Raw genomic sequence first — 24217 nt, 5'->3', positions numbered from 1 at the left:
TAAAAATGAAATAGATGAGCATTTTAAAGTATCTAGATGGATGCGACACACACCTACAAAAGGATGGTTGCTGTCATATGCATAAAACTCAGCAATTAGTGAACTTGGCCCCTTGAAGAAAAAGACAAAGTCAGCCCATAAACATCTCTAAGAAATGTTGATATTTTAATAAAAGTCAGAAGTAATACAACCTTAGGATATCTAATTTTTGTTGGCTGCAAATTCAGATTTTTTTCTTTAAAGAAAAATGGGAAAGTTTAAACTAAAATTACAGATATCAAGGTAGGGTGATTTAAAAAAAAAGCACTGTCAATACAAGAATATTTAAATTTTTTTTTTGATTTATCATTCATTAGAATATCAACCTGCTGGAAGTTTAAAGCTAAAGTTTTAATCCTTACCAAAATTGTTTTCCTTCCACTGCACAGGCACATACTGGTATAGTATAGAGTTGCTCATGAATGCTGAGTTGCTGGATTTTGTGTGTGTGTTTTTCCCCCCAAATAATGCTTCAATGCTGTTTCTTCTTTAAAAACAAAGAATTCAGATATACACATGGCAAAAAGATCAGAGAAAAAGTATCAATTTTGGTCCTCCCAACTTTTGACAGTGTTTTTATTAAATTTCATTTAGTAAGTGACTATGGCAAAGGAAGTTTATTCTCTACTTTTTCCTTCAAAGTAGTAGTGCTATCATCTACTTACTTCCTTACCATTCATTACAGGCTCTAATCTATCACAATGCTAGCAAAAAACTAGACACAACCATATGTCCATCAATAGGGAACCGGTTGTATAAATATGGTACAGGTACATCCATAATAGTGGAATATGTAGCCATTAAAAAGAATGAGGGAGATCTAGATGAACTGCCCTGGAAAATGGTTCATGACATATGTGAAAAAAGCAAATTAGTCACCAGTATGTATAACTTTTGTTTTTGTTACTAAGCAAAAATTGAAATTATATGCACATGTATATAGAGATGTCCATTTAATCAAGTCAGGAAGGATACAAACAGGCTGTAAGCAGATGTGGGGAACTTTCACTTCTGACATTATACAAAAAAGTTTAATAGAGATTAAAGATGACTTTTTACCTATTTAATCTTTCAAATTAAAAAAAATTCCCACTGCAACTTCTAGGTTCTACTACCCAGGCTTCTAAGTAAAACTTAAGTGAATTCCATTAACAGCTATCACATACATGTCCACATGCTGCTAAAAACCTAGTATAAAGAATCCAAAGACGTTGCCTTAGATTCAAATATTTATCACAAATTTCATGAATAACTTTTTGCAATTTAAGAAATAGAGAGTGCATATAGTAGCAAGGGAAAAGCTTAATAAAGTCAATGTTTACAGAAAATCAAAAGCCACTGTTTTGGAAAAGTGAGTTCAGTTAAATCAACCACTGAACCACTGTTTTCTTCCCCAGAATGCTTTGTTCTAGTACATCTACATTTGAGAGATTAAGCATTGTATGTCTCATTAAAGCTCCTTCTGGAAATAGCTTTTAGAATATTTTAGGCACTATCAGAATATGCTAGGCAACAGATAAAATAGGACCTATAGTAGTAAGCAAGTGATAATAACATGCCAAATGCAGAATTTAAAAAATAAAATAACTCCAAAGCAAGGTCAGGGAAAAAGAGCAAGTACCAAGACTCCACTGTCCCTGAATTAACTGTGTGCCTTATCCATGTCCACCCCCACCCTTTCTAAAGGGTAGAGTAAGAAACACAAAGATGTATGGGACACTAGATTTAGCTCTTATTAATTCAACTACCTTTAAGACAAATCATAAAGGACATTTTTGTTTTATTTTATAAGCCTGCTTTTTTTTTTTTTTTTTTTTTTGAGACAGAGTTTTGCTCTTTTTGCTCAGGCTGGAGTGCAATGGCGCGATCTCAGCTCACCACAACCTCCACCTCCCGGGTTCAAGTGATTCTCCTGCCTCAGCTTCCTGAATAGCTGGGATTACAGGCATGTGCCACCACCCCAGCTAATTTTGTATTTTTAGTAGAGACGGGGTTTCTCCATGTTGGTCAGGCTGGTCTTGAACTCCTGACCTCAGGTGATCCGCCCACCTTGGTCTCACAAAGTGCTGGGATTACAGGCGTGAGCCACTGCACCCGGCCAAGCGTACGTTTTACATATGTGAGAATCTGAATGATTTGAGTCTTTGACTCATACTTTCCGTCAAGTATGAAATGAGCCATGTCTGAATTATTAGATTTAAATATAGTGTTCAAACTAAAAGTAGTAGTACAGGTGTGGTGGCTCACACCTCTAATCACAGCACTTTGGAAGGCCGAGGTGGGCAGGTTACTTGAGACCAGGAGTTCGAGACCAGCCTGGGCAACATGGAGAAACCCTGACTCTACAAAAAACACAAAAATCACAAAAATTAGCTGGGCCTCACGGTTCATGCCTGTAGTCCCAGAAACTCAGAAGGCTGAGGTGGGAGGATCACCTGAGCCCAGGGAGGTAGAGGTTCCAGTGAGCTATGATCGTTATCACTGCTCTCCAGCCTGGGTGACAGAGTGAGAGCCTTTAAAAAAAAAAACAAAACAAACAAAAAAAAACTAAAAGGAATCTGAAATAATGAAAAAAATTACTCTGGAAGGACTGTTCTAATATACCACTCCTCCTAAGATAGGACCACTTGTTGAAAACCAATGACTGGAGATACAACTTACAGATAGAATACGCATTAACTCTTCCATGGTGAAAGTGTGACATGCTTAGTCCTATTCCAAGCAAGACAGGCCACCCAGTTTGACGCGCCACCACATTCAGCTAATTTGTTTTTAGTAGAGAGAGGGTTTCGCCATGTTGGCCAGGCTGGTCTCAAACTCCAGACCTCAGGTGATCCACCTGCCTTGGCCTCCCAAAGTGCTTAGGATTACAGGTGTGAGCCACTGTGCCCAGCCAAAATTCCCTCTTTAAAAATCAGAATTTTTAGAGAATTCATCAAAATTTACTGATGTTAATCTTTGCTGATATCCACCCCCTCCTATATATAGTTCAGATGGAGGCAGTTAAGTAGAGTTGCTGAGAAAATAGAACCTAAACTTTCCTTCCTGTCAAAAAAAAGTGAAATGCATCAATCCTGCCAAGGAGAGTCCTCATAATCCCTCCTGTCTCTTTCATTCCACAAAACCACACTTGAATAAACTGCTCAACATCTTAATCAATACTAATAAATTGGTCATATGACAAATTCAACTGTATTTCAATATATAAACAGTATGGTTATGTTCTAATAAAAGTTTGTATTTATGAACACTGACATGAAAATTTTATATAATGTTCAAGTGTCATGAAACAGTTCTTTCAATTTTTTCCCCAGTCATTTAAAATTAATTATTAGCAGGGGGTGGAGGGGGGATTGGGAAGACGTTGGGAAGAATAAGTTCAGGAGATCTATTGCTGACTATAATTAAGAACATATTGTAGCCGGGCGCGGTGGCTCACGCCTGTAATCGCAGCACTTTGGGAGGCCGAGGCAGGCGGATCACCTGAGGTCAGGAGTTTGAGACCAGCCTGGCCAACATGGTGAAACCCTGTCTTTACTAAAAATACAATAACTAGCCGGGCGTGGAGACGCCTGTAATCCCAGCTACTTGGGAGGCTGAGGCAGGAGAATCGCTTGTACCTGGGAGGCAGAGGTTGCAGTGAGCCAAGATAGCGCCACTGCACTCCAGCCTGGGGACAAGAGCGAGACTTCGTCTCAAAACAAAAACAAAAACAAAAACAAATATTGTATACCTGAAAATTATTAAGAGTACATTTTAAATGTTCTCACCACCAAAAAAAAGTATGTGAAGTAATGAATATTAGCTTGAGTTAGCCATTCCATAATGTACACACATCAAAACATCATGTTGTACACCACATAAACTTTATTTGTTGATTTAAGTAATAAATTAATGCTTCATGCTTAGCTCACAGCCTATACAAAAACATGGAGTGGGCCACATTTGGACTGAGGCCATAGTACACCAACCCCTGTATTAACCTAACACAAGAGAATGTCAATTAGTTAAACTGCCAGTCGCCACTTAATAAATTTTAGTATGTACCACGTATAACATAAGCACTTTTAATTTCCTCTTTATTATGCTACAGACAAGGCTGAGGACTGGGTTTTTTAATTTGTTCGAGGCTGTAAAGAAAACAAAGAACATATGACAGAGACCCTATGCAGTCTGCAAAGCATACTACATATTTACTACCAGGCCCTACCTTACTACAGAAAGTTTGCTGATCCAGCTGTGAACATATACCCCGATGCAGATGAAAACAAATACAAAACAAACCTAACTTGCCATTTTGGTCACAAGAGCAAGTAAGTAGCAGAGCCCTGTTTTGATATGAAAATCCAGCACTGGACTGGGCAACATGGCGAGACCCCATCTCTACCAAAAATACAAAAAAAAATAGCTGGGCATTGTGGTGCACATCTGTGGTCACAGCTAGTCAGGAGGCTAAGGTGGGAGGATCGCTTGAGGCCAGGGAACAGAGGTTGCAGTCCAGCCTGGGTGTCAGAGCAAGACTATCTCAAAAAAAAAAAAAAAGAAAAGAAAACCTAAAAACCCTAGCATTTAAACCTCTATGCAGTATTTACTGTCTTCAATTTCTGATCCTTCACCCTCAAGTTTTCTATTTTTCTTTTAGGATAAGCACCATTTCTATTACATATTACGAACCAAATGACTAAGACTAGTAAGTACATTTCAGTTTGCTCACCTTCATGGGATTACTAAAGGCTGGAATCCCAAAAAGCCTAACTCTTCAAGAATATATAATGTACACGTACAACTATTATATATCCATAAAAATAAAATTTGAAAGGTAAATCAAAAGAAAAGAACATAATATTCCCAGAAGTCACTGTGAAAAAGCACCGAAATGGAGAAAAATGGCTAAAAACAAAGAGGTAATTCAAGGATATACAAACGGCCAGTAGTAACCAGCAGTCATCCACGCTAATAAAAACAGAACAGGCCTAACCTGGTAGTTAACGCCTACAATCCCAGCACTTTGAGTAGCTGAGGCAGCAGAATCACTCGAGCTCAGGAGTTTGAGACCAGCCTGGGCAACATAGCAAGACTGTCCATACAAAAAAAACAAAGAAACAGCAGGGCATGGTGGTGCACACCTGTAGTACTAGCTACTTGGGAGGCTGAGACAGGAGAATCATTTGAGCCCAAGAGTTGGAGGCTGCAGTGAGCTGTAAGATCACACTACTACACTGCAGCTTGGATAACAGAAGGAGACCCTGTCTCAAAAAATAAGATGTTGAGCCAAGCGCGGCGGCTCACACCTATAATCCCAGCACTTTGGGAGGCCAAGGTGGGTGGATCACCTGAGGTTAGAAGTTCAAGACCAGCCTGGCAAACATGGTGAAACCCCCATCTCTACTAAAAATACAAATTAGCTGGGCGTGGTGGCACACATCTGTAATCTCAGCTACCTGGGAGGCTGAAGCGGGAGAATCACTTGAACCCGGGAGGCAGAGGTTGCAATGAGCCAAGATGGCACCACTGCACTCCAACTTGAATGACAGAGTGCGACTCTGTCTCAATAAATAAATAAATAAATAAAAAATAAAGCTGGGTGCTGCTTTATTTTTATAATTTTATTTAAAATTGTATTTATTTTTGAGATAGAGTCTCGCTCTGTTGCCCAGGCTGGAGTGCAGCGGCATATTATTGGCTCACTGCAACCTCCGCCTCCCGAGTTCAAGCGATTCTCCTCCCTCAGCCTTCTGAACAGCTGGGACTACAGGTGCTTGCCACCACGGCCGGCTAATTTTTTTTATTTTTAGTAGAGAAGGGTTTCACCATGTTTGCCAGGCTGGTCTCGAACTCCTACCTCAAGTGATCCACCCGCCTCGGCCTCCCAAAGTGCTGGGTTTACAGGTGTGAGCCACCGCACCTGGCCTCTTTTACTTACTATAGTTTTTAAACTGCCTTAAAAACAACCCTAGATCAAAAAGACAAAAACACAGATACCTATCAATAGGAGACTCATATACTGTGAAACAACTTTAAAATAGAATGCTACACAGCCTTCGTCGAAAAATAAGGTATATCTGTTAAGTGCTGTTACGAAATTATTCTCAAGAATATTATATGGTGAAAAAAGATAGAAAACAAGGTGTTTTTGATTCTGTTGGCAATCATTTATCAAGTATTAAAAACTTATGCTGACATCCCTCCCCTATCCCAACACAAATTTTTTTCCCCCCCTGAATGATTTCCAAGAGTTTCACCATGGTAACCATTAAGGACAGATATTAGGGGCAGCAAAGACTGAAGGAAGGGGCAAACTATACATAGATACATGATTTTTGAAAGATACTACACACGTCTGGGTATCAGAGACAGGCCCTGTCTCAAATATATATATATAATTATATATATTTATATAACTTTTTTTTTAATGCTAAGAATGTATTCTGGGGTTTTTGTGGATTTTGGGTGGATACAGGTGGCAGTGGCATGATAAATCAGCCAAATCAGCTAAATCCCAAAGTGCTCGGATTACAGGCATGAGCCACTGCACCCAGCCCTAATAGAAGATTTTATTTCAACCTTTCCAAGCTGCAATACAACAAAACATATCAGGAGACTTAAAGGCTTAAAGAAGAACTTTGACATGTTTCTCTGAAATTCAAAACTGAAATTCACTTTCAGGAATTTATCCTAAGAACACTGGAGACATACCAAAAAAGGACAACTGTAGCAACACTATTTGTACATCCAAATGTACAAATACAGAATTACAGTTCACCACTTCATAAATAACCATTAAAAAGTATTCAAGCACCTCACAGAAAGTAAGTTTATTATATTAAGTAGAATATACTACAAATTGAAAGCAAAGTAAAACAGCCAAGTTTTTTCTTTTCAGGGATGGGTCTTGCTCTGTCACTCAGGCTGGTGTGCAGAGGTGAGGTCACAGCTCACTGCAGCCTCAAACTCTTTGGTTCAAGCAATCCTCCCACCTTACCCTCCTGAGTTGCTGGGACTACAATCGCAAGCCACTGGGCCCAGCAAACGCCAAATTTTATGCTAAAAATGTAACATAAATCCAGCTATAATACTATAAACGTATAGATATATAATCCATATACATGTATTAAAACATTATTTTCAGATGAATGGCACTGTGACTACCATCTATTTTCTTTTTACTGACGTTGATTTTTAATAAGCTTGTTCTAGAACTCAAATTTTTAACTATTAATACATAATCTGGTATGTTTGCATATTATCAATAAAGTAATAATTTTTTGAATAAATGTAAAAATACATTCTTGGAATTAAGTTCATAAAATTCAGTTCGTATTTCTCCCTCTACCTTTTCTTGTATTTTAATCACTAGGGAAAGAACAGTGAATTCAGTATGGGACAGAAACTACACTCTTCGAACACAGTCCCTTTTCTTTTTTTTTCTTTTCTTTTTTTTTTTTTTTTTTTTTTTGAGACAGAGTCTCACTCTCTCGCCCAGGCTGGAGTGCAGTGGCGCCATCTCAGCTCACTGCAACCTCCGCCTCCTGGGTTCAAGTGATTCTCCTGCTTCAGCCTCCTGAGTAGCTGCGATTACAGCACGCGCCACCACATCCATCTAATTTTTGTATTTTTAGTAGAGACAGGGTTTCACCATGTTGGTCAGGCTGGTCTCAAACTTTTGACCGCCCGCTGTGGCCTCCCAAAGTGCTGGGATTACAGGCGTGAGCCACCACGCCCAGCCAAACAAAAGTCCTACTTAAAAAAAAAAAAAAAAAGTTATTTTATACATCCTAATTCAGTTTCGCCTTGACTCTAAATACAACCACTCATTTTTATTAACATCAGTGAATTATTTTAGGTTTCTGAGAACCATGACCACAACTTATTATCAATTTAAGTCATTATGCAGGATAAGAACACAGTGCAGGCTGGGCGAAGTGGCTCACACCTGTAATCCCAGAACTTTAGGAGGCCAAGGTGGGTGGATCACCTGAGGTCAGGAGTTCGAGACCAGCGTGGCCAACATGATGAAACCCCATCTCTACTAAAAATTCAAAAAATTGGCTAGGCACAGTGGCTCATGCCTGTAATACCAGCACTTTGGGAGGCAGAGGTGGGTGAATCACAAGGTCAAGAGTTCGAGACCAGCCTGGCCAATATGGTGAAACCCCATCTCTACTAAAAATACAAAATTAACCAAGCATGGTGGCGGGCACCTGTAATTCCAGCTACTCAGCAGGCTAAGGCAGAACTGTTTGAACCTGGGAAGCAGAGGTTGCAGTGAGCCAAGATCCCATAATCAAGTCTACTCAAGAGGCTAAGGCAGGAGATTGCTTGAACCTGGGAGGCGGAGGTTGCAAGTGAGCCGAGATCACACCATCGCACTCCAGCCTGAGCAACAAGAGTGAAACTTCATCTCCAAAAAAACAAAATACAGTTCAGAAATGGCCCCACAGCTTTAAAACTGGCCTTAACTGTTCTTGTGTGAAAGAATCCAAAGTGGTACCACAGCTAAGCACACTGTAACACACTGGTGCTCAGAGAGTAATTTTTTTTTTTTTTTGAGATGGAGTCTCACTCTGTCAATCAGGCTGGAGTAGAGGGGTGCGATCTCGGCTCACTGCAACCTCCGCCTCCCAGGTTCCAGATTCTCCTGCCTCAGCCTCCCGAGTAGCTGGAATTACGGGTGTGCACCACCACGTCTGGCTATTTTTTTGTATTCTTAGTAGAGACAGCGTTTTGCCAAGTTGGCCAGGGCCAGTCACCTGGGCTTAAGTGATCTGCCAGCCTCGGCCTTCCAAAGGGCTGGGATTAAAGTTGTGAGCCACCTCAGTTAGCCTCAATGAGCGATTTTGCAAGGAACATTTTGAAGACATTTTTTATTGTCAGGACTTGGGGTGGGGATACAAACGGCATTTCGTAGGTGGAGACCAGCGATTTTTTTTTTTTTTTTTTTTTTGAGACAGATTCTTGCTTTGTCACCCAGGCTGGAGTACAGCAGCGCGATCTCAGCTCACGGCAAACTCAGCCTCCTGAGTTCAAGTGATTCTCATGTGTGTCACCACACCCGGCTAATTTTTGTATTTTTAGTAGAGACAGGGTTTCACCACGTTGGCTGGTCTCTTCTGAACTCCCAGCCTCAAGTGATCCGCCCACCTCAGCCTCCCAAAGTGCTGGGATTACAGGTGTGAGCCGCTGCACCTGGCCGGCCAGGGATATTGCCAAACATCCTACAACGCACAGGAAAGCTCCCCATAGCAAATAAATATCAGCCCAAGGCCGGGTGCAGTGGCCTGTGCCTACGATCCCGACACTCTGTAAGGCTAAGCAGGAGAATTGCTGGAACCCAGGATTTCAAGACCAGCCTGGACAACATAGTGAGAACTTGACTCTACAAAGAAAAAGAAAGTCAAAAACACATTTAGCTAGGTATGTGGTACGCGCCTATGGTCTCAGCTACTCAGGAGGCTCAGGCAGGAGCCCAGGAGTTCAAGGCTGCAACGAGCTGTGATGGCTCGACAGAGTGAAACTATCTCAGAAACAAAAAGAAAAATCCAGCCCAAAATGTCAATAGTGCCAAATTTAAGAAACTGCTCTAACAGAGCAATAACTTCCTTAACACACCTCTCCATTACTTGAAATTTCCAGTCTAAATGAAATTTAAGGGCTGGGCGTGGGAGACTCACGCCTGTAATCCCAGCACTTTGGCCTAGGCGGGCGGATCACCTGAGGTCAGGAGTTCGAGACCAGCCTGACCAACATGGTGAAATCCCGTCTCTACTAAAATTACAAAAATTAGCTGGGCGTGGTGATGGGCACCTGTAATCCCAGCTACTCAGTAGGCTGAGGCAGCAGAATTGCTTGAACTCTGGAGGTGAAGGTTGCAGTGAGCCGAGATCTCACCACCGCACTCCAGCCTGGGTGACAAGAGCAAAACTCTGTCTCAAAAAAAAAAAAAAAAAGAAAAACTTAATTCTCAATAATCACATACAATCAATGATATAATAGATGGTATAGAAATTCTTTCCAAAAAAAAAGAAAGTCTCTCTTTCCTTCTGAAGTATCTAAATTTCACCAATATTTCCTTTTCATGGCTTCATTTTTAATGTTTTCTCATAAGTAGCAAAAATCACAAACCACTTTAGTGAACTTTCTGCCTAGTACACTGACTCACAGAAAAGCTTAGGTTATCCTATGAATATTCTATTCTTGTAATATTTAGAAATTCAGTAAAATATCGACAATATTTACATACCCTCCCCATCCTCCGTGTCAGGATACTATCCTGCACTCTTTGTCCTTACTTATTTCTCCTTAAGCGCTTTCGGCTCACTGCAACCTCCACCTCCTGGCTTCAAGCAATTCTCCCCGTCTCAGCCTCCTGCATAGCTGGGACGACAGGCGCCCGCCACCCAAGCCTGGCTGATTTTTGTATTTTTTATTAGAGACGGGGTATTGCTGTGTTGGCCAGGCTGGTCTTGACCTCTTGACCTCCTGACCTCAGGTGATCCACCCACCTCGGCCTCCCAAAGTGCTGGGATTACAGGTGTGAGCCACTGTGCCCAGACTGGAAGCTTTCTTTTTTTAGTCAGTTCCCAATGTGAGAATTAAAGGATGGACAAAGAATTATATGTGAGTAACAACTGTAAAGGCTAGCTGATTTAACCATTACCATAAATGAAAACTCGGAAAAGCAAAATTAAATTTATCAGCTGGACATTGTGGCTCACACCTGTAATCCCAACACTTTGGGAGGCTGAAACGGGCGGATCACGAGGTTACGACGAGACACGTCCTTGCCAACATGGTGAAACCCCGTCTCTACTAAAAGTGCTGATCGTGATGGCACGTGCCTGTAGTCCCAGCTACTTGGGAGGCTGAGGCAAGAGAATTGCTTGAACCCGGGAGGTGGAGGATGCAGTGAGCCGAGATCGCGCCAATGCACTACAGCCTGGCAACAGAGCAAGACTCCATCTCAAAAAATAATAATAATAAATAAATTTATATAAACAGGATTAGAAGAGGTTACACCGTATAAGTGACTGAATTTTTTTTCAGTTTAACAATAAAAAATGTATTCTCCATAACTAGTGAGTCAAGTTTTTGTAGTTGATTTAAGATCAAAGTAACTTCTAGTTACTTGCTGGTCTTCTGATAGGGTCAATGTCTGCGCTACGTGGAGATTTTATAAATGCCAGTGTCCTAGCTCCAATTCAAGAAACCTTTAAGTCATACTTCACTGGTCTTCAAAACCATGCGGTAGTGCCACTAGCAGGAGTAGGTTAAAACAGTAAATCTTCACTAATCCATAATTAACAAAAAATAACTTTACATTATTTATTTAATCCAGGTATGAACCAGTTGTCTGCTCTAAAAGCTAGATATAGATGACCATCATCATTACGGATATATGAAGTAAAAAGTTCAAATTACATAAGTTTTAAGTTAAAAATTCTCGATAGCCTGCAAACTTTTCAAATTCAGTTTAGTAATCATATTCAAGAATTAATATAATTTTCCCACTTTACACTAATGCCCATTTAATATACCACAACCTGGATAAAACAAAAATTACATGGGGTGGAGGGGTGTAGTGATAGGGTCTCACTGTGTTGCGCAGGCTGGTCTCAAACTCCTGAGTTCAAGAGATCTTCCTATCTCAGCTTCCCAAAGCACTGGGATTATAGGCACGAGCTACTGCATCCAAAAAATCACCTTTTTTTTAAAGACAGTCGCCAATTTAAGTAACATAATTTATTCTGAATTAGCAAAGCTTCTCCTGTAGTCATGTAAATATACCACATGGTCTGAAAGTAGATAAGGCCACCGTTTAGTTAAAATTTAGGTTCATCGGCTGGGCGCGGGGCGCGGTGCCTCGCACCTGTAATCCCAGCACTTTGGGAGGCTGAGATGGGTGGATCACAAGGTCAGGAGTTTAAGACCAACCTGGCCAACATAGTGAATCCCCCTCTCTACCAAAAATACAAAAATTAGCCAGGCATGGCAGCACACGCCTGTAGTCCCAACAACTCGGAAGGCTGAGGCAGGAGAATCTCTTGAACTCGGGAGGTGGAGGTTGTATGGTGAGCAGAGATCACACCACTACACTCCAGCCTGGGAAACAGAGCCAGATTCAGTCTCCAAAAAAAAAAAAAAAAAAAAAAAAAAAAAAAAAAGCTAGGTTCATTAACTTCTGGATTCATTAAAGAAGTCCCTATTCACAACTTCTAACGATTAGGTGGGGAAAAAGCCACTAATACAAGACTCCTTCGCTGGAAGCCATCATCCTCAGCAAACTAACACAAGAACAGAAAACCAAACACCGCATGTCCTCACTCATAAGTGAGAACTGAACAATAAGAACACATGGACACAGGGTGGGGAACACCACACACCCAGGCCTGTCAGGAGGTGGGGGGCAAGGGGTGGAAAAGCATTAGGACAAATACCTAATGAATGTGGGGCTTACAACCTAGATGACAGGTTGATAGATGCAGCAAACCACCATGGCACATGTATACCTATGTTAACAAACCTGCGCATTCTGCACATGTATCCCGGCACTTAAAGTAAAATAAAATAAAATAAAATGACTCTTTCAAATATATATACCTCCAAGTTTAACAATAACAAATTTTGTAATTTCTTTCCAAAAGACTGAAATACAGGAAAGAGAACAGTTTTCTAATGACTCAATCTCTTGAGAATGGTGTAATGCATTATTAAACTTTCTATGCTAAAGCAGAGTTGTACAATACGTACGTAATGTGAGACATACATATAACTTTAAACTGTTCAGTAACCACATTAAGGTGAAAACTGGCCAGGCGCGGTGGCTCACGCCTATAATCCCAGCGCCTTGGGAGGCCGAGGAGGGTGGATCACCTGAAGTCAGGAGTTCAACACCAGCCTGGCCAACCTGGTGAAACCCTGTCTCTACTAAAAATACAGAAATTAGCTGGGCATGGTAGCGGGCGCCTGTAATCCCAGCTACTCAGGAGGCTGAGGCAGGAGAATCACTTGAACCTGGGAGGCAGAGGTTGCTATGAGCCAAGATCATGCCATTGCACTCCAGCCTGGGGGACAAAGGAAGACTACTTCTCAAAAAAAGAAAAAAAAAAAAAAGCAAAAACTTCAAAAAACATACATATATTTTGGAAACACTCTTGCTCTGTTGCCCAGGGTGGAGTGCAATGGCAGATCATGGTTCAGTCTTGAGCTCCTGAGCTCAAGGGATCTTCCCACCTCAGACTACTGAGTGGATGGGTCTACAGGTGCACACCACCATGCTCAGCAAATTTTATTATTTGATTTTGTAGAGATGGGGTCTCATTATGTTGCTCAGGCTGGTCTCAAACTCCTGGGCTCAACTGATCCTCCCACCTTGGCCTCCCAAAGTGCTGAGATTACAGGCATGAGGCAACACGCACAGCCCAAAATACATTTTATTTAACCCAATATCAAAAGTATTTCAAAAGTAAGAATTCAAAATTAATTTTAAGAAGTATTTTTTCCATATAAAAACCAATATTTGTTTAATATTTGATGAATAAAACTAATGAAATACTTTGTATTTCCCATACTGGATCTCTAAAATCCAATATGTCTTCTACACTTACTGCACGTATCGATACATTTCAAGTACTCAACAGCCACATGTGGCTAGTGGCTTCTGAACTGGACCGTGCAACTCTAGAGCAGAATAAGGATCCTCTGCAATTTGCTGACAAAAATGCAACCCAAGAATCTTCCCATTCTCTAATTACAAATGATTTTTCAGGCACATCCTTATGTTAAAACTTGACTACGAAACACCAAAGTGATGTTATAACCTTTACAATCTCTAATAAAATATTAAAAATCACAAGTTATGTTACTTTTATATGGTGTACAAACCTCTTAAAAAAGCCCAGGCAGAATAACGACCATCGCTGAAGTGCAAATTTTAAAAATATGAACTATCTCTTTGAAAATAAGCTCACTCCTAAAATGAAGTAGATAATAGTCCTTCTCTAGGAATAAAGGAATTCTAGCCATAATGAGTGATCTTACTCTGCCACAGTAGCAGCATTCACTTTACTAAACAATGAATGATAACCTTAAGGTGGCTGTATGTGAACAAAATACTTTTTCATGAGAGAAGGCCAAAGAAACAACCAGAAGAGTTCATAGTACCTTTGCAAACTTGAAGAATGGTCTTGGATCTTTTCTGAAATATTCAATATCAAACATCGCTTGAGGATCTGGAAGATCTGGGAAGTCTACAGCAAGGCGAGCATAAATACCATCCCTTGACCTGAAGTCAGGTATTCCACATGAAACAGACACCTAAAATGTGCATGGCATAATTTGTAAAATTAAATCTTCTACCTTTATAGGAACTAGCTAGCTCTCTTACCATATAATTAGGTAAGAGTTGAGAAAGAAAATTTTAGTCTGAAACTTCTTTTAAGAAATAAAAATACAACTCTACCCTTATTTCAGAAATAAAACTCCCAAATAACTGAGTAAAATTAAATATACCTCATATTCCATCTTCAACACAGATAGGGAATTTTTAAGTCAGGCCAATTTTAAGCCTTTTAAGCGTTTAGCCAACAAATTAAAGCAAATGCAACTTGAGAAGAAAATAAACCATTTCAACAAATTATTTTAAGTAGGGAAGAATTTTTTCTTTTTTTTTTTGTTTTTTTTTTTTTTGAGACAGAGTCTCACACTGTCGCCCAGTCTGGAGTGCAGTGGTGCGATCTCGGCTCACTGTAAGCTCCGCCTCCTGGGTTCACACCATTCTCCTGCCTCAGCCTCCTGAGTAGCTGGGACTGCAGGTGCCTGCCACCGCGACCGGCTGATTTTTTGTATTTTTAGTAGAGACGGGGTGTCACCATGTTAGCCAAGATGGTCTCGATCTCCTAACCTCGTGATCCGCAGGCCTCAGCCTCCCAAAGTGCTGGGATTACAGGCGTGAGCCACAGCGCCCGGCTTTTTGTTTTTTTTCTTTTTAGACAGTTTCGCTCTGACGCCCAGGCTGGAGTGCAGTGGTGCCATCATGGCTCATTGTGGCCTTAACCTTTCCGGCTCAAGCAATCCTCCCACCTCAACCTCCTTAGCAGCTGGGACTACAAGTACGCACCAGCACACCAGGCTAATTTTTTGTAGAGTCAGGGTCTATGTTGCTCAGGGTGATCTCAAACTCCAGGGCTCAAGTGATCCTCCCACTTTAGCCTCCCAAAGTGCTGGAATTACATGCATGAGCCACTCCACCAGCCAAGAATTTCTATTACAGAGAAGTAATTCCAAAGAAATTGCTCCTTTAGTTAGGATTCTATTACCTCAATACTACAACAATTCTCTATTTTCATTAAAAAAAAACAATGTATAGCCAGGCACGGTGGATCACGCCTGTAATCCTGGCACTTTGGGAGGCCAAGGCAGGCGGATCACAAGGTCAGGAGTTTCAGACCAGCCTGGCCAACATGGTGAAACCCCATCTCTACTAAAAATACAAAAATTAGCCAGGTGTGGTGGTGTGCGCCTGTAATCCCAGCTACTCAGGAGGCTGAGGCAAGAGAATTGCTTGAACCCAGGAGGCAGAGGTTGCAGTGAGCCAAGATCCTGCCACTACACTCCAGCCTGGGCAACAGAGCAAGACTCAGGCCAGGAGAGGCTGAGACTGCAGTGAGCCATGATGACACCACTGCACTCCAGCCAGGGCAACACAGCAAGACCCTGTATCCAAAAAAAAGAAAAAAAAAAAGGTGTATAATATTTCAATTCTTCATTTCTTTGAGACGTGCCCACTAATCGTACAAAAAAATCCTGACATTTCAAAATAGAGATTTCAGAAGTTATTGTTTCATCATCTTACCAGAGTTGACTCCAATTTGACCTGGAGTCAAGGTCAATTTAAGTTAAACAAACTTGTCTACATCATTATCTGTGAGCAAAACATACTCCTGATGATCATCTAAGATTATGTAACACCCTTTCGCAACTCGAAATGGCAGAAAACAGGACAAAATTTTACTACAGCAGTTGCTCTGGTTGCTAACATGTAATATACTCTGTATAAAACACACACTATGCAATAGCCTTAGGTAACTAATTAGCTGCAACCCTAAGGTAGATCAAATAGAAAATGTCAAGTCGCCACAATCACATCATCTTAATTAAAATGGAGGGAAGGTAGGAATCTGTTACTCTTCCCAACACTAAGCTTTTCACTTGTGAATACCAATTAGGTTTCCAGTTTCTCATAAAGATCTAACAAATACCCAATTTCTCCATCAGACTGACATCCCTTAACAAAAGCAGAGTTTCAATTCCCTGCATCTCCTTTAGGAGCTATGATATAATGTAGGTAAAAATCTTGCCTTAACTCCATTTACCCACTGTGCTATAAATAAGCAGAAGCAAATATTTTTTTAAGGCTGGAGAGGTTTTAAAAATCTGAACTAATTTAGCAACTGCTGCTGCACTCAGTTTTTGGCAGTTCCCAAACATCCATTATCATGTAAGGATAAATCCTTCTAAACCAGAAAAATGTTTCCTACTTGGAAAAGGCATAAGAAAATACATATACGACCTCCCCATGTACTAGTCTTACATACCCCAGCTCCAGTTAGAACTATAATTTTTTTGCACTCTTGCAGTAATTTCACAGCATCTTCAATTGTATTAATATCTTTTCTTTTTTTCCTTTTTGGTGGTTCTGAAAGGATATTAATAACAATCTGCCACAGTGTCATATCATCCAACTCAGGTGGAGGTATTGTTTCCGGCAATAAATCTTTAAGAATTGTTCGAGGATCTGTGCCAATCATAAGATGTTGCTGAACAAAAGTATATGGACCTACAATAAGGGGGAAAAGGCTTAAAGTCAACTTATCAAGTAATTCAAAATCTCATTTATTTTCTGAAGCAATGAGTTAGCATTCTGTGAGGGTTTTTTGCAAAGTAAGAAAATGCAATTTAATGGTATTTCATTCTCAGTACACTCAGAATTAATGCTATATCCCAATGAGATTAGGAAGATCTAATGAAGAGTTGGGAAGACCCCCTTCAGCTATAAGTATATATTTTAAGAGTCTAATTAATTAACAACCAGAATTAAGTTCTTATGGTTAATATCTAGAAACACACAACATAATACCAAAAGTATTTACAAAAGGGTTCTACAAATCAACATAGAAAAATCGTACCAGTCCTAAAAGCCTGTACTACTTATCATTAAAACCACACAGGAAAAAGAAATGAAAATCTATACATAACTGCCATCTTAATTTTTTTCCGGTAATTTTTCAATTTGATCTTAACCCATCTTCCAAGATAATACATACAATGTTGATGTTCTGAGAACTAATCATTTTCTTTTACCCTGAGATTGCTCAAACCAGCTCCCTAGGCTTGAGAAAACAAAAATAAATAAATAAATAAATTACAGACACCAAAGAGAAACTGATCTTCACTATGTTTAAATAATCAAGCCATTTGTAAGAGTGAGAACATAAAAAGATCCACTTTCAAGATGGTTATGTTATACCTTTGGCATAAAAAACTGATAATGCTTTCTACATCGAAATACTTTCCCATTTCATTCACATATTTATTAAATATTTATTGAGCACAAACTATGTGCCAGGCACTTTTTTAGGCACTGAGAAGACAGGAGTATACAAGTCAGTCAAAAATTCCTGCTCCCATAGAACTTATATTCTAGACCAGGAAACAACACAATTTAAAAAGTAAGACACAGAGCTTTTCAAGAAGTGGTAAGTGTAAAATAAAGTGAAAAAACAAGGAATATGAAGTAAGGGAGGAAGATATTCTAACCGGATGAAGAACACTACACAAAAAGGGTACAAGTTAGGCGGGGCAAAGTGGCACATGCCTGTAATCCCAGCACTTTGGGAGGCCCAGGCGGACGGATCACCTGAGGTCGGGAGTTCAAGACCAGCCTGACCAACATGGAGAAACCCTGTCTCTACTAAAAATTCAAAATTAGCCGGGCGTAGTGGCATATGCATGTAATCCCAGCTGCTGGGGAGGCTGAGGCAGGAGAATCGCTTGAACCTGGAAGGCGGAGGGTACGGTGAGCCGAGATCGCGCCATTGCACTCCAGCCTCCGCAACAAGAGCGAAACTCTGTCTCAAAACAAACAAACCAAAAAACGTACATTTACTCTCTAAAATTAACAGCTCTGAGCCATACCTATCCGTGGCCTTGGAGTCCAGTCACTAGAGCTTGCATGTGAGGCTCTATCCTCCTCATCACTTTCACAGGAATGAAAACCATTAGTGATAATTTCATCACCGAACAGAAGGTTATCTGCAAAAGAAACCAAGTCAGTCAAGGCTATCAAAACAACATGCACCTAAAATGTATGAACGGTTATAGAGCAATCATTTTCATCGAGTACAGCATTTAACATTTACACGGCGTGTGTAAAGCATGCCTATAGGGTCAGCTTGCACTGTTCATTGGAACAGTTTCTTCATCTTTAGGAATTCTGCTCACTCAGTTTCAGCCAAAATCTAAAAATAAATTAAGTCTACTTAAAAAACAGAAAAGATAGCCGGGAGCGGTGGCTCACGCCTCTAATTCCAGAGCTTTGGGAGGCCGAGGCAGGCGGATCACCTGAGGTTGAGAGTTCGAGACCAGCCTGACCAACATGGAGAAACCTCGTCTCTACTAATAATACAAAAATTAGCCAGGCATGGTGGCGCATGCCTGTAATCCCAACTACTCAGGAGGCTGAGGCACGAGAATGGCTTGAACCCGGGAAGCGGAGGTTGCGGTGAGGCGAGATCACGCCATTGCATTCCAGCTTGGGTAACAAGAGCGAAACTCCACCTTTTAAAAAAAAAAAAAAAGAAAAAAAAAAAGAAAAGATAATAATCTAGCTAGAATGTATCATACAATCACAAACAATAGCGTTCGTGAAACGTGTAATAAATGGACATTTACATAAAAACGTCATTCAAATATAACCTTGGCAATGCGCACGTTAAACTTACACAATACTACAAGTACCTCTGCATTGTTTCCTCTATGAAACAGTATTAATAACACAATTATTATTAGGTAAATAATAAATTAGTACTCAACTGTGTTGCTTGAAATCAGGGTCTCTTTACTAAATCAGTCCCTAAAAGCACATATTACTTTTTTTTTTTTTTTTTGAGACGGGGTCTCACTCTGTTGCCCACCCTGGAGTGCAGTGGCACTATCACAGCTCACTGCAACCTCGAACTCCAGTAGCTGGGACTAAAGGTGTGCGACACCACGTCCCGCTTTTTTTTACTTTTAGTAGAGAGGAGGTCTCGCTATGTTGCCCAGGCTGGCCTGAAACTCCTAGGCTCAAGAGATCCTCCCGCTTTGGCCTCCCAAAGTGCTAGGATTACACGAAAGAGCCAACGCGCCCGGCCTGACCCAAATATTGATAAAGATGAACACCTATCAAGGATAGAAACTCCTCAGATCAAAAATAAGAAACCTGACCGGGCGCGGTGGCTCACGCCTGTAATCCCAGCACTTTGGGCGGCCGAGGCGGACGGATCACGAAGTCAAGAAATCAAGACCATCCTGGCCAACATGGTGAAACCCCGTCTCTGCTAAAAACACAAAAATTAGCTGGGCGTGGTGGCGGGTGTCTGTAGTCCCAGCTACTCGGCAGGCTGAAGGAGAATCGGTTGAACCCGGGAGGCGGAGGTTGCAGTGAGCCGAGATCGCGCCACTGCACACTCCAGCCTAGCGACAGAGCGAGACTCCGTCTCAAAAAAAAAAAAAAGAAAAGAAAAAGAAACCTTCAAGAACATGACAACTGCAACATATCTGCTTCATTATGCTAGAAGTGTTAAATTTGTGTCTCAATACTACATACATACAAAAAAAGCATGCTTAGCCCAAACACCGTTACCGCACAAGAGCAAGATTAGAATAAAAGTAATATGAACAGCTCTAAAAGTACTCTCTCCCATGCCCACTCCTAACTGCATTACAGAATGGTAATGTCTTCAGGAACAGCCACGTTCTTTAAATTTTGCAAGCTGTGACTATAGAAACAGCTTTCCTCTTTCAAAAATTGTAATTTCAGGCATAAAAATATAGACCAAAAAAAGCAAACTGCACAGGTGTCAGTTTGCAAAAAGCAATTGAAAACGCAGACCAACGGGACAGCCAAAAAGTTGCAGACTTAAGTGTGCTGGGGGGTAGAGAAGAAAAGCAAAGAAAATAAAAAATAAAATAAAGAAAAAAAAAAGCTCTAACAAAAGCAATATGCTAAAAGAGTAAGAAGAGGAGAGAAACTTATTTTAAAGCGACTGCGAGAGTCTCCCGACCTGGCTGCTGCGGAAAGAACAAGGCCGCCCAGGCGGGCCACGGACGGAGGAAAAGAGCGAATCCACTGGCAGCTCGCGCAGTAGGAACCGCAGCCCCGGAGAAGCGCGGCTGAACGGAGGGCCGGGGTGGGGAGGGGAACGCCGCGGAGCCTGCCCCGAGCCCCCAGCCGCCCTCAACCTCAGGCCAGTAGGAGCCCGGGGAGAGGGAGGAGGAGATGCGCAGTTCCGGCCGCCCGCACCCTGCGCACCTCGGTACCCAATCGCCGCCGCCGCCGCCTCTTCCTCCTCCTCGCCCTCGTCGTCGTCGTCTTCGTCGTAGAAGTTGTCGGCCAGCGGTGGCTCCCGAGATGGGCCCTGCAGGCCCGGCCCATTGTCTCCTTCCCCAGCCGCCGCAGTCGCCTGGGCCTCTTGCTCCCCGCCCGCCGCCGCCGCCGTCGCCGCCGTCTCTGCCTCCGCCTCCCGCCACAGCGCCGCCGCCGCCGCACCCGGGCAGCCCCTGGCCGCCGCCGGCACCTCACGCTCTGGGGCCGCCCCACCGGACTCGCCCGGGCTCCGCTCGAGGCCGGGACCATCTCTCCGCGGCCTCTTGCGGAGCGGCTCCCCGGCGGGGGACGACGCGGCCTCCCTGTCGGCCCCCGCCGCCGAGGGGGAGCCGCCGGGCTGAAGGGCGAGGGCCGCCTCGTCCGCCATCTTCCAACTGCCTCTCTGGCCCTCCTCCCTCGCCTCCTCTGCTCCCGCTCGACGCGCGGCAGTGGCGCCCCCGCGGCTCCGACTGCGGGAGATTTAAACCCCGTCACGTGACGCGCCCCATCGCCGCCCCCGCCCTCTCGGCGCTCCCGCCACCCACGCGGGCCAGACCACAACACTACGGGTCACGTGGCGGGCGGAGGCTGTTGCGTCTACCGCTCCGCCTGGGCTGGAAGCGCACTCGGCCCCGGCGGCCGGCGGCCCTGCCTCTTTGTGGCGAGCGTGTAGTGCAGCCAAATTCGCCCCTCGGCCGCTTTCTCAACTTCTCTTTCAAACCGACCTCAAATCACTACCGCCGGAACAGCTCAAGTTTTGGTCCGCCCTGGGAATTTCCACTTCTTCCTGAAGTGTACACCTGGCCTGCCTTAGCCTTGTCTATATTTAGCTAAGGGTTAAAACACAGCTGAAGCTGGCTAAGACTTAGCTCCCTGAAATACGCTGAATAGTCGTTCTGTTTTGTTAATAAGTAGGAAGAGAGGCAAAAGGAGGCGGCTCCTTTCCCACTCTCCTCACACCGTTCTGACAGCTCCTCTTTAGCTCCTTTTTCTGCTCCTTGCTTTTCTCCTTAGTCGGTTGCTTTTTTCCCCTCTCTCCCATCACTTGTAGGGTGGTATACATTGCAAAATCCTTGAAGGCATATGTCCTCCTGGGAAGACCTTTGACGTGGAGGTTTGGAGATCAGCCGATCTACTTTCTGGCCCCAGCTTGGCTTCAAACGTGTGTGCATTCCCTTCTCCGGGCCTCAGTTTTCTCACGTGCAGAATGGGTTTGTTGGGTCAGTATGAGAGCATGGGAAGGAAATGACTTGGCCTCCATGCACATCTGCCCTTGGTTAAAATTTGGAGTCCTTCCTTTCTAGCGTGAGCTATCTAGCCGTTTCTAAACTTAATTTTTCTCATGTCTTAAATGGTAATAAGTATTTTAAAATGTCATAGATTTAAATGAGATAACCAGATGTAAAACGAGGGGTACCTAGTAGTTCAAAAGGCTTAGTGGAAAGCCCTTCCACTTTCCTCTCTCCCTGAAATTCTGGCACACTGTGACTCCATATCTAATCTTAACTAAGGACCCATATAACCCATGGTAGATCTAGAGCCAGTGTTTGTTACGGCATCTGCCTGGAGCACAGCGTTTCTATCTGTTTAAAGGACCTCTACGAGTTTATGGTACACTGTCCTTTAAGCCTAGTATGGGTTCTGGCCATACTGCATCAATTACCTGCGTGACTTTAGGCAATCAACTTAAAGCTGTTTCTTCATCCTTAAAATAAAAAATAAAAAGCTGGAAATATATCGCTAAGGTCCTATCTACATCCAAAAGTCTTATTTCATCTGGTCACCACTATTCATTTCTGAAAGTAATCATCTCCAGTCCTAGAAGCCTTAAAACCATCTTTGGTTGCGTGGGGGGCAAGGGGAGGGAGAGCATTAGGACAAATAGCTAATGCATGCGGGACTTAAAACCTAGCTGGGCGCGGTGGCTGCTGCCTGTAATCCCAGCACTTTGGGAGGCCGAGGCGGACAGATCACCTGAAGTCGGAAGTTCGAGACCAGCCTGACCAACATGGAGAAACCCCCGTCTCTACTAAAAATAAAAAATTAGCCGGGCGTGGTGGCACATGCCTGTAATCCCAGCTACTCAGAAGGCTGAGGCAGGAGAATCGCTTGAATCCAGCAGGCAGAGGTTGCGGTGAGCCGAGATCGCACCATTGCACGCCAGCCTGGGCAGCAAGAGCGAAACTCCGTCTCAAAAAAATATATAAATAAAACCTAGATGAGGGGTTGATTGGTGCAGCAAACCACCATGGCTCACCTATAAGTATGTAACAAACCTACACATTCTGCACCTGTATCCTGGAACTTAAATTAAAAAAAAAAAAAAAAAACAACTTTGAAGCGTTCGTTCATACCAATCCCTCTGAAATCCATCTGACCAATCAATGACCAAATCCTGTTGTCCTTCCTTTCTTCCTACACTCCTCCCAATTCCTGACTAGGCACCATACTCCTAGTGGTTGACATACTTGGTCCTCCCCACTTTCTGTCTTACACTACAAAATATTTCATAAATTGACTCTCAGCTACGTTGGTGGAATGCAATATATGAAATATTGAGAGTCAGTATCCCAATAAAACAGAAACAAAATTCCCAGCTTTTTTGAGAAAAAGATGTCTGTAAGCTTATGAGCATCCTGTTGTTCATTAATTCATTTATATTTATAGTATATTATTGACACGTGAAGTTTATGAACTACAAGAAATGCTATGTGATCAGTATTATTGTTAGTATGCTGAGAGGTCAGAGATGCAGTATGCTTTTCAGGTAGGATAAATGAGAGACAGAAATTGTATTAAAACAAACACAAAAACAAAAAATCCCAATTAGACTTCTGGTCTACCACTGGTTAAGAACTAACATTAAGGCTAGGCGCTGTGGCTCACGCCTATAAATCCCAGCATTTTGGGAGGCCAAGGCGGGCGGATCACCTGATGTCAGGAGTTCGAGACCAGCCTGACGAGTATGATGTAACCCCGTTTCCACTAAAAATACAAAAATTAGCCCAGAGTGGTGGCATGCGCCTGTAATCCCAGCTACTCGGGAGGCTGAGACGGGAGAATCGCTTGAACTCAGGAGGTGGAGGTTGCAGTGACCTGAGACAGCGCCATTGCACTCCAGCCTGGGCAACAAGAGTGAAACTCTGTCTCAAAAAAAAAAAAAAAAAAAAAGAACATTAATATTCTGGCTGACTTAGTAGTTCTATTCTCCTAAGTTAATAAATTGGCCTGCCAAGCACGGTGGCTGACGCCTGTAATCCCAGCACTTTGGGAGGTCGAGGTGAGCGGATCACGAGGTCAGGAGATCAAGACCATCCTGGCTAACACGGTGAAACCCCGTGTCTACTAAAAATACAAAAAATTAGCCGGGTGTGGTGGCGGGCGCCTGTAGTCCCAGCTACTCGGGAGGCTGAGGCAGGAGAATGGTGTGAACCCAGGAGGCGGAGCTTGCAGGGAGCCAGGATCTCGCCACTGCACTCTGGCCTCGGCGACAGAGTGAGACTCCGTCTCAAAAAAAAAATAAAAATAAGAATAAATAAAAAATGAGTAAATAAA

The 24217-nt window shown here is 42.5% G+C and overlaps 1 protein-coding gene across 3 annotated transcripts in view; it reads right to left on the bottom strand.

Moving 5' to 3' along the window:
* Positions 1 to 22362, bottom strand: part of SIRT1 (sirtuin 1) — a 34058-nt gene extending 11696 nt beyond the window's left edge. Inside the window, exons 1-4 of one of the 3 annotated variants that reach the window (XM_003312580.7) lie at positions 20609 to 22362; positions 18232 to 18348; positions 16632 to 16873; positions 14200 to 14352 (exon numbers count right to left, since the gene is read on the bottom strand). In XM_003312580.7, coding sequence (XP_003312628.2) covers positions 14200 to 14352; positions 16632 to 16873; positions 18232 to 18348; positions 20609 to 21050 — 954 coding nt within the window. In that variant the 5' untranslated portion in view covers positions 21051 to 22362. The other 2 variants (XM_003312581.6, XM_016946431.3) reach the window with 2 other exon arrangements.
* Between the last annotated feature and the right edge of the window lie 1855 nt (positions 22363 to 24217).

This window comes from Pan troglodytes, chromosome 8 (genome assembly GCF_028858775.2).
Source record: "Pan troglodytes isolate AG18354 chromosome 8, NHGRI_mPanTro3-v2.0_pri, whole genome shotgun sequence".
Taxonomy (NCBI): Eukaryota; Metazoa; Chordata; class Mammalia; order Primates; family Hominidae; genus Pan; species Pan troglodytes.
The sequence above is the reverse complement of the archived record's forward strand: the minus strand, read 5'-3'. Positions and strand labels throughout refer to the sequence as shown.